This window comes from Glossina fuscipes, unplaced genomic scaffold (assembly GCF_014805625.2).
Source record: "Glossina fuscipes isolate IAEA_lab_2018 unplaced genomic scaffold, Yale_Gfus_2 0, whole genome shotgun sequence".
Classification (NCBI taxonomy): domain Eukaryota; kingdom Metazoa; phylum Arthropoda; class Insecta; order Diptera; family Glossinidae; genus Glossina; species Glossina fuscipes.
Genome location: NW_023998414.1, coordinates 42067807 through 42079555, shown reverse-complemented (window position 1 = coordinate 42079555; position 11749 = coordinate 42067807). Strand labels below are relative to the sequence as shown.

Sequence of the window (11749 nt, the reverse complement as noted above, 5' to 3'; positions counted from 1 at the left end):
CATACTCATTACGTATATGTATTGCTAACAGTATCGGTAGAGGCAATATGTATGGCTTTTCGTTTGCTGGTGTTCCGGAAATTACGGTCACACTATTGTCAAAAGTTTCATCTGAAGTCACAGAAGTTGAGGGAGTTTTCTCTAACGCATTTGTCTGAGGCTTAGAATCTATTAAAGGACTTGTAGTGGCCGGTGTAAGTAGCGGTTTTGAAGAACTCAACATTGTAGTCTTCAAAGGCCTTTTCATAGAAGGAGTTGATGTCTTCGGCGTTATGGGATTAATAGAAGAATCTGTTGCAGATTTACTAGGTTGTTGCGTCGACGTTCTTGCAGAACTTGGGATTGTAGATGTTGAATTTTCCTCTGTGAGAGGCTTAGTAGAAGGTCTTATTGAAAGTCTCTCAGGTATTAGTGTAACTGGAGTCGTAAAGTTTAACATTCTGGTCATTGTAAGATTTTCCGGATTTTTCAAAATGCAGCGTAATTGTTGAATTAAATCCACGGCTGCATTGCCATCCACGAGCACCTGGGCACCCACTTCAGTGAAAGTATTTATTTTGTTATTGTTACCAATTTGAACGACCTCGGTGTTTTCTAAAGCGACACAAGTCTAAGCAAATTTTAAAGCAATATCAAAACATTCGAACTTACTGTCTTGTATAAGGGGACTAGAATCATTTAAAATACAATCTCTGGCTGTCAAAGAATCAGATCCAAATAAGTTCGCTACTTGTTGTAATAAAGCACTTAATCTTAGCTTAACAGCGGTTTGAGGATCCACAACAATACCACGGGTTAACGTATTATTATTACCCAAAATTAATATGGAACCATTATCTGAAAAAAATTAAGCAACAATAAAAAGAAAAATATTTGAAAAGATAATCGATAATGAACTGATAAGCGTACTTAACTGACGCGTTTCAAATTCGGCTTGAGCTGTAACGGAATCGTCTTTTAATAGTTGTTGTTGGGAATCAAATATACCCAAATCTATTAACAACTGAGGAGTAACCTTAAGCAACTCAAATAATTGATTATTGCTACCATTAACGAAAACACGATCAAAATCTGTAAGAACGATAGAGTATAGCCGTATAAAAGTATGTAGAAGAATTTCTTCGAACTTTTTGAGGAAAACTTACTCTCTTGTTTCACTGAGGCTGCCGTTGGCCGATCAGTTTCGTTAACAAATTTTTGCCCTGGATTTAACAAATTTATTAATGCCATTATCTGAGGAGACAAATGAATTAATTGCAATTTTTCATTACCGTCACCTAGTATAACGGTATCAGTAGTGTTCACTAAAAAACAAAAGCAATTAAGAGTTAAACGATTGGCAAAAAGTTTTCAATCCTTATACCGATTTGCTGTCTGAGATCACTATGCACTTGTGTCAAATTATCACGAACACTATTTTCTATTAATTCTGAACTGTTGGAAGCATTGAGCAACATTAACAGAAGTAATAAATAGGAGACTCTTGAACGCGTCATGATTCGAAGCACATATTATACCAAATACTAAACAATTTTTATAGAACAGAGTCTTTATACTTTCTTTGTACTCATAAGAAGATCTGCTTCATAAGAAGCTCTTTTAATTTAATCGTGGGGAACGTGACTTCTTAAGAATTTTAATCTTAAATAGCTTCTATTAAAAATGATTGGAGCGAAACGTTGGTTAAATATTATTCAGAAATATTTTATTTTACAACATGATAAGCAATCATTTAAAGCGTTTTATATGACGTCAATCGACCTTTGCGGCTTTGGAAGTATGGCATCCGGGCTTAATATTTCAGCTACCAAATCTACAGCGGCTTGTACATGGGAGACTTCAAGCAAAGAATCAACCGAGTTGCCCTCGCCTACCTGGACAATATTCGTCTGAGCTAAAAGGCGCAGAATTAAAGATTAAAAAAAATTTGCTCTAAAAAAAATAAAAAAAACACTTACAAATTTGCTTCGTTTTAATTTTCTCCACCGGTTTAGCCATCGCCAGCAATAGGAAAATTGCTAAAATATATACAGTATTGAAAAAGTTCATATTGTATTCGTACAAAGTCCCTCAAGTCAATACACAAAAATTATTAAGCATTTTCATTTATATACAGTTTTGTAAAATGAAATTTCAAAAAAAAATTCCTAACGTTAGTTATGCCGAAAATATTGTTTTTCGTTTTTATAGCACTTCAACGCTGAGTCAACGTTAGAAGATTTGCGTAAACGTTGTACAGCCAGTTATTTTCACATACGTGCTGTTTGTTATTGACTAAACCACATACAGACGGCGTTAAGAAAATATCTTCAAAACTGTGATGATAAATTATTTGAACATTTTTCAAGTCAAACATTCAAGACATATTCGAGAAAAGTTTCACGTCAACATTGGGATCATTGGTAGAATAACGGTGCAATCTATTCACTTGTTAGCCATTGACATTTGGGGTCATTCCGCTCCACAAACTTGACAATGGTCAATAAATTATAACACCCGCTTCTTGCAAAAAGGAAAGCTGTAATGGGTGGACAAAAGTTTGTCGCCTAAAGCTTGCGGAAAACACTCACATAGGAGGATAACTTGTTTAGTCGACTACCGGTCTATTCCTGTGCTGTATATCATAAGACCGGATACCCTAGTGGGCTTGTCTATGTATGCAAAAGATTTTTCCGTGCACGTCTTCTTTAATTGCAGTTGCATTGCTTAAAGTAACGGACAAGGGCAGGTTGGCAAGTGGCTGGACAAGGCGAGTTCATCGATCTCTTCATAGAAAGACCGTTACGCAAAAGGATTAACATTGATTTGCGCTAACCAAAATGACGGAATCGTGTAGTAAGTGTCAAATTAAGACGCGTGTTCGATGCATTAGCCCTTTCTTACCCAATGCAAACATTTATGAGCATCGTTTCGCGGCATTCACTTTTTTCAATCTAAGAGACACTATAGAAACAGAGTAGTTGCGTCTCTTCATTTTTCCAATTCTTCGACTTTTCGGTGACTGGAAAGGTTAGGGTATGCAGGTGTTCACATTCAGAGAAATTCAGGATTCAGCACTGATGCGCTTATCCGCCGAGGGTTTTACACCTATGCTTGCCCACCTATACATATCCATTGTTCTAAATACTAGATAGCCTCCACAGGACAATGACTTAAGCCACTTAAGCTACTGTGAAAGGCAACGTCAAGGATAACATATATATATATATATACTTTACAAAGTACAGGAGGTAATCGAGTTAGTAGACACTCATTATACTTGTTTGGGTAAAAAACTTTTGAAAAGTATATTAAAACGGTAGAAATTTGTTCATAGACAAGCCAGGCCGACCGTTAAGTATCTTAGGGCACTTCGCAGCGACTTTTCAACATACAATGTTATATGAAGGCCGGTTGCAGAAATGTTAAGAGTTAACTAAAGAAATACATGAGAGGAGATACCATCCAGATAGAGAGAGATAGTTGGTATTTAGAAAATATAAGGTGGGGCGATCTCACGTCTTCGTGGTTGTTTAGTATACCCTTGCATTGCAACTTGTGTTTTTGAATGCATTTCTATTTCTGTTTCATACCAATCTTTTCGTTTCTCTTTGTTTCTTTTTTAAGCGACGAAGGGAAGCAGTTTAAAAGACAAGATCAGTTTACAAGTGCAATAAATTTAAATTGTTTCGAATTTAGCAAAAGCCACAACCCATAGAAAGTGGGGTGAAGATCATTATCATTAACGGCATTGCCAAGCACAAGTTCTGTATTTGGAAACTTAATGCCATGCATTTCTCAACTTCTGATGTATTATACATGTATATATTTACGTCTGCAATGATCTGAGATAATATTGAACATATCACTCTGTGTGTATGTTCGAGCGATGATAAGTGCACGTGTAAACGATACGCTTTAAGTAAATTATATTACATCGATAGTGGACAAGTAACAAAGGACTGATTTGCAATCTAATATATGCATTGGCATATGCACGCTATAGTATCTAGCGATTATCTAAAAAACGCGTTCTCTGTAGCTTTGAAGGGCGGCACTTCTAGCAAATAACAAAAACTTATATTCATTAATGACAGCAAAAATTACTTTTTTGTATTTTCTTTATATGAAATTTCTAGAACTTTATTTTTTCAACAGCTACTGTCAAGACCTAAGGTTTCATTTAATTAAATTCGTTTTATTTTGTTCTTAGTAATAGAAAAAAAAAAAAACAATGTTGTTTATAGTGAAGGAGAAGCAAATTGAAAACTTTGATAGACCACATCAGACTTTTATTGCTTTTTCTTTGTAATTTTTTAATTTTGTAAAAAAAAAAACTTTCATTTCTATTATTGAAATTTAATACTATTATTTAATAGAATTTTAAAAAATTTCATTTATTAATTCGTTCGCTATCATAATCGTGGGGATTTGCAAAGTATGTTCCAATTTTGGTTACCCTACACTTTATGTATACATTCGAGATCAAATGAGTCCCTAGATCTTCCCATGTGCTTGGCCGCGTTTTTTAACAACCAATTGACTATTCACAGTTCGCCGGTCCTCGTGCCTTTAAGAGGTTAATTATGAGCTCTACTTCACCTCCTCGATATTAAGATGATTTCATAAATATTGTCCTTAGATAAGCTTGACCGTAATGTTGATAAGCAACTTCTGCCAAAACGTTGCAGATATACGCTTATCAACGTAGTTAACATAATTCTAACACAACGACGCCTATAGAACTACGGCTGCCACATAACCAAGTAGATGAATAATGCGACTATCAAGTCGATGTAGTAGCTAGGAGGCCATATTTAGTTACAGCTATAGCGAATGCGCTTAGTCGGGAAATGTGTAACACATTGGATATGCATTGACCAGACTTTCTCCCTCTTTTCCCATATCTTTCTGTTCATCGTCATCATTAGAATAAAAAGAGAAGAAAATGATACATGATATACTTTGACTGTGATATAGACTTGGGTCTAAGAAGACATTGTAGGGTATTAACGCGGCCAAGTTTTGCTGTTTATATTTCATTTATTTTTTTCTTATTCTTATTATTTACTCTTTTTTTTTTTTGTTTTGTTTTTTGGAAAAATCTTTTCTAACCACTAACGTGAGATTTGAAAGAAGAGAGACCCGAATTATTACAAAACGTCATTGCAGCCACCAGAAAGAGATCAAATTACATTTTAAGATCACTTAAAAGATTAGATTCAGCGCTTATGTTCAAGGTAATCAGAAGGAAGGAATCGCTAAAAATTGATACCTTTCACACAAGTATGAACTAATCGATCATCATTGTTAACCTTGTTAGAGACGTTTCCTGCATACGGAAAAGTTGAGCGAATGTTCAAATGTCTTTAATCTCTTTCATGCTCATTAACTACTCGTATTGCTTAGGAGGACAATGGAAGATGATAACACCTGTTTAATGCTAAACAGGCTTCTTACTGCTATTGCTATAGGGCTCTTGTCTAAGGTTACCATCTTTGGCACACACTTTTTCAAATATGAAAGAAGAGCAAAATCGATAAAAAAAAAAAAAAAAAAAATTTTTAATTTAAAATTGTTTTTTAATTTTTTAAAATATTTTTTTTTTTTTTTTTATAACTTTTTTCTCTTTTTTTTTTTTTTTTTTTTTTTTTCTTTTTTTTTGTCTCAATCTTATTAAAGGAAACGTGCTTAAGTGCCTCTTTGGAGGGGAGAAATATAAAAGACGAAAAAATCTTTTCTTTTTTTTTGCTTATTAACAAAGAGTATCGAATTTCCATTTTTTTTCTCAAATTTTATTTTTTTTTTTCTTATAGAGAAAAAAAGATATAAATTTTGCGGTTACTTGGAGGTTTTAAATCACAAATTTTTATTAATACCAATATGTATACATTATTATATTATGTATGTAGTCTTATTGTTCTTTTTTTTGGTGCAACTTGGTAGGTTGGAGTAAAGCAATTACGATTTCTTGATTTGTTTCGAAAAAAGGTAATTCCCTTAAGAATTTATTTATGCTGACAAAACAATAAATAAAACTCACATTAATGTGATGAGTAGAAAAAAAAAAAAAAAAAGACAGGAAATAAGCAAGAAACGAGGTTTCTATGATGTCAATTATCGAAAACAACCATAAAAGTTATGCGGTAATCCCCGACAACGCTTAAAAATTTTAAAGCAAAAAAAGAGAGGAAAACATTCTCTGCCTTAAGTAGGCGGCCAAGTTAGCACTAACTGGAAATTTTCTAATTAATTTATTTTATGTCGGTTTTTTTTTTAATTCGTGATTCCACGTTTAATATATGTGCGGGTAACTATGAAAGTGGTCTAATTCGCAATGTTCTTGTTTCGAGATATTTAATAATATTTTTATATTATGCGACATATTAATTTCAAATTGTATTAGTCGTGATTAATGGAAACTTATAATGAATATGAAATTTTCTGTGAATTTCATATTTCTAATTTTATTTTTAAAATTAGAATTGATTTAAACCATTTTCAAAATTAACCCAATGTCCTATAAATAACTTAAAGCAATAAAAAGAAGGAGAATTTTTGGGAACAATAATGAACTAATTCATGAATATTTATTAATTATTTTTGAAAAGTATTCCATTTTTATCATTTCAGGCTCTCATCTTCACAAGTTCTTAGGATTCTTAAAATGTTCCTGCAAAACTGAAGGAACCAATACTCTTAGATGCTCGTGCTTTATGTGTTTAGTCTTAGTCTCTACACCTCTGGCGAAATTATAATAATAATAATAATAATAATAATAATAATAAATAATAATATAATGTTTTTATATTTTTCCTTCGTTAGTGCGTTAGTCTAGTGGTAGCGTATGATGGAAGTAATTTAATATTTCGGTATATTTTTGATCTCGTTCTTTTAGGTGAAGGATCCAGAACGTGGAATTTAGAAACATAGAAAGAAAATTCATTCATAGAACATATTGATCAGGGGTTCATTTTTCAAGAATCTCATCCATTGAATTTGCAGCCAAGAGGCAGATTCGCCAGCGGTATTTTTCACTCCTGTTATCGTTGACTCTTTTAGTGATTTCGTCGCAATAAAATTCGGCTACAGCGTTCGCTTTACCAAATATTCAGTTTTTGCGAAAACCAACTAATTTTCATTAAACTCAGATCATTTTTCCGCCAATAATTAGTTCGGAACTAGATCACCAACTGAATGCATGTATTTTCAAACGAGGACTAAACGAACTGCATATACTGTTAGGTAGACTGAAATGTGTAGACAATATTTGATTTTCGTGTATCGGCTTATTGTGTTGTTGAGAAGCGCGTCGAAGAGGGCCACGCGTCATTTCAATATTATCTTTTCTTCACATTTTTACTGATCACCTCCAAAAATCGATTCACTAAATATTTGCTTGTTCTCAATATTCTATAGACCTGTTTGTATATCCTCGTGAACATCGTGTGAGCGTTTCGCATATACCTAAAGCATTTTAGGTATATGCGATACCACTCGCCGTTCATAGGAACTGAGTACATGCGCATTCCATTTATAGAGCGGTTTTAAACGAATAACCCGCGATATGCATCTCACCTATCAAATCAATTCTGGATGGCTTTGCCTAAGTTACGCGTTTCAATCGGATAAGTTGCTGACGGTAGTGAGCAGTGGATACATTAATACGATTCATAATGTACAAACCTAATGCTATTGTGCGTTAAGCAAAACATTACATAATGTCATTTCAATGTCGGGCTTGTCATCGCTTGTGCACTTTCACTTATCTTACACGACATTCTTCTTCTTACACTCTTTTCATGTGCAATCTAGTTTTTCTTGAAAAATGGCCCGACTTCATATCGCGTGAAGAGTGTTTCCCAGATGAAAATTTCATTCATTGTAGCTTTCATTTTTAGTCCATGTGACAGCCAAAAAATCGATCTGCTTCTGATATAAAATTTTATGCAAGTGATTATGGCGATGTCATAAGATCAAAATATGCAAGTCGTCGTCAATTTTTTGACGAATCGCATCGACTTTCTTAATCGTAAAGTGCGGGCAATTCGCCTTCTGTCGATTTTAGTGAACCCCCACTTCTTCGCCATGTTTTTCATGAACCTGCAAAGTCTTAATGCCTTTTGGCTAATTTTCAAAACGTAATTGCTTTCGATCGAATTTGCAAATGTCGAAAGGTTTCTCATTTCAATTATCTATGACAGCTGCAACTTTAGTCCTGCCAAGTTTACGTGATTCTAAAAGTCACCTCTATTCCTCTTCCCCGGATAGATATAAATAATTACACATATATGTACTAACGGTCGACCGCACTGCGATTCCATAACACTTGTGACTGCCAATTTGGCCTTTAGTACCCTTTGCCTTTAGCGCCTTGACCGCAGTGTTCTTGACTACAGCAAAAATTGAATAAGGCTTAGCATGGTTTGCTTACCTCTTAATTGATAGTCTCTCGGTAAGTAGTAATGGGAAGCTATAGATCACAAAAAAATTAACAATAACGGAGAAATTGATAAGGGACCGAAATCAATTCGCTTACGACTAATTTGAGTAATTAATTTTGATTTTATGATTAATAATAAGATAAGACAATGGTTCGTAGCGAAAATAGTTACAGTCGACCAATTGAGATTTGCTGCGATGGCCATCCATTTATATATAGTAAATGAATTAGTTATCATATTTGGTAAAGGAAGTGTTGAAAGAAAAGGAAGAAAGTTTGACTAATATGTTCATAATTCATTTTCTAAGGATTGCAACCTTTCGAAAAAGTTTTTCCCCGACGATCGTTGCACAGCTTCTGAAGCTACTTTCATTCCATGCATGAAGATTCTCGCTTCATTGTTTATTTTTTTAATTTTTATATTTTTTTTTTTTCCTTTTTTTTTATAATTTTAATAACGCGCAATACAGTGTAACTATCTGCAACCATCTGCTTCAGCTGTTATTAAAAATTTAATATGATTTCATTAGTCTTGAGCTTTCCTTTTCGCTCTTTACTCGTGCCTTGGTGATGTATTTTTTTTGCCAAAAAATATGTTGTGAAATATTTTATTCATATTTTATATTATGAAATATTTCAACACTCATTACTCTTAATAAGTCTTATGTTAAGTAAGCGAATGTACTAATTAAGTATTACGAGGGGTCTTTTTTTTTTTTTTTTTTTTTTTGAGTAACAGTATAAACGTCACGGCTAATGTATGCTGAAGCTTTAAATACTCAACTTACCGACGCGTATATAATAAAGACGCATATACAATAAAGTTTCATATACTTCCGGTATTGTGTTGTTGCTGTTGCTGTTCCTGTTGTTAAATAAACTAAAGACTAAAAAACTTCCGTTTGGGCTTGCAATACATACACGAAATATACAAAAATCCAGGAATAACAAAAGTAACTAAATATACTTGAATGTGTTGACTATGTTGCTTAAAAGGCCACCAAATATATGCAAACTCGTCAAACATGTTACGTGACCGCAAGTTTGGTGGTATGCATATACACATACCCACATATATCTATATATATATATATACAGGCATTTCTATAATGTATATACTAATATATACATGAATATTTAGTCAGCTAAGGATTCGGTATGCAAACCAGGCATTCATTACCTTATTACTTATTATTATGTGCCATGTGGTAGGTTGGTCGCTTGCTCAATGGTTACTCAATGTGTGGGGTTTCCAAACTTGGAGCATATGTTAAAGTTTCGTAAGCAAATCTAAGGTTTCCCTTTAGATTGTTGCCGGTAGAATATCTTTTTTGTCCTTTTGCTTGTTCCTTTTTTTTTTTTAATTTTTTTTTTTGTTTTTCATTGTTGTTTTTGAAGGTGTCGAGCACACATACATAAACACCCACTCGTACTCACAGACAGACATCTCGACGAAAGTGTGAATATTTTACTTTGTTATCCTTCAACTCCTCCGTACTAGATTTGTATAACGAAACAGCTACTCATACTCTCGGTAACCGCACTAAATTGAGGTTGATGCTGTGACGACGATGATGTCCTTCTATTGCGATGGCCTAACCGGCTAAATGGTTGCCTGGCCGCCTAGCTGGCTGGCTGATTGGTTGGCTGGCTTGTCGGCTAAAGGCACATAATGGCTTTCAGTAATTATGACCTTAAGTGTGTTGTGGATAAGAGAGTTTCGGCTTTTAACAAAATGCCTGCATTTGACTCTATGTACGCAGACTGAATACACTCAACTAGCAATCCAGCGGTTTGTCTGTAATTGCATGAGATACGTATATAAGTGTAAAACATCCAAAGGAAATTGAGCTGCTTTTGTTGTGGTTCCTCTTCGGCGACCATTATTATCAACCGCGTATCTATTAACTAACAGCGAAACAGAAATGCTGGTGTGCATTACCACACACGCCTCCCCATTTGCTTAAGTTGAATACAGATGTTGTACGAATTCATTTCTTCGCATTAGCGCGCAAAAGGAAATGTAATTAAATTGAAATAAATCCTCAAACTTTCATTTACAGATATTTTTTAAATAAATTTTCCCAAAGGTCGTTTTCCTCTCTCTCTCACTTTTTTCTGTTTTGCATTTTTTTTTTTTTTGGTTTAACAAACAAAACCTGTTAGGTTTATGTTTTTAATTTAAATAATTTTTTTTGTTTTCCTTTTTGCTTTATTCTGGCGCATCTCCTTTGGTTTTCGGAAATTTACATAATTTCATAAGTTTCCCTCTGTTTACTTTCCCTCAGTCATCATCGATGGAGTGTTGCTACGAATCTTAACTCAATATTGAAATGTGTCGAAAACAACTGCTTCAGAAGTTTGTTGAAAGCAACAGCTTGCGTTTGTTTACAGTTACAGTATGTTTTGCATATGTATGAGATGTTAACCCCAACGAGCATTCGTTTAATTTGTTTAATGAGATTTCAAAGCCTACAAGTGTTTGATGATGTCATTATTATTATTATTATTATTATTATTATTATTATTATTATTATTATTGTTGTTGTTATTGCTGTCCAACCAACCACCGGGTGATTTAATTTAAGCTTGTAACGTCTTGTAACGATATTCTCAGAGCTTGAGGATCCACCAAACCGTTAAAAAGTTCTTTCTTTTTAGGCTCTTTCCACTCTATACTCATATCTGTCGAATAGATTCCATTGCTTTCATCAATCAGCTCGGTAGCTGAAGCTATCTTGAGTTATTCATAGTTGCCTTCAAAGAGCGTTACGATTTCTTATCCCGTTTCCGTTGCTTTCTTCTACAAAGCCTCTGCTCTTTCATTTATTAACCTGCTACTAAAATGTTAACCGGTCCTTAAAGAGAGCTTCTCTTTAAATTCCTGACTTAAATGAAATTTCTGCCTTCTAACGCGATAGCTGTCCACTAGTCGACAAATCTTTGCCAACGTTCTATCTTGCCTCCAGCAGCATTTTTATCGCCTCACCTATCAGCTATTATAGACTGTTCTAATTACTGATAGGTACTAAATATGCGGTCTCTTCAAGAGCAATCTCTATAGGTTCATTTGCCGTTGAGTTCGATTATCATTTTGGACATTTGTTTATTGTTTAACGAACGACCTTGACGAAAATGTCTCGATTGCAAACAAATTCATATTTGGATGCCATCCGTTACCGCAGTCTTGGAAAACACCAACTTTGAAAAAGTGCACCATCCAGCTTAGCACGGTCTTAAGCCGACGACTTTTTAAGACACTGAAAAGCTTATGTCGAGAAGATGGTAAAAAATGTTTTCATCAACCTAGCGTAGGTACCTTCCTTC

At 34.1% G+C, this 11749-nt stretch overlaps 1 protein-coding gene across 1 annotated transcript in view; it reads right to left on the bottom strand.

Moving 5' to 3' along the window:
- Positions 1–2061, bottom strand: part of LOC119634401 — a 28290-nt gene extending 26229 nt beyond the window's left edge. The window contains exons 1-6 of the mRNA XM_038028538.1: positions 1959–2061; positions 1364–1894; positions 1146–1304; positions 910–1071; positions 652–837; positions 6–594 (exon numbers count right to left, since the gene is read on the bottom strand). Of these exons, the coding sequence (XP_037884466.1) occupies positions 6–594; positions 652–837; positions 910–1071; positions 1146–1304; positions 1364–1496 (1229 nt within the window). The 5' untranslated portion in view covers positions 1497–1894; positions 1959–2061. The remainder of the gene's footprint in view (positions 1–5; positions 595–651; positions 838–909; positions 1072–1145; positions 1305–1363; positions 1895–1958) is intronic.
- Between the last annotated feature and the right edge of the window lie 9688 nt (positions 2062–11749).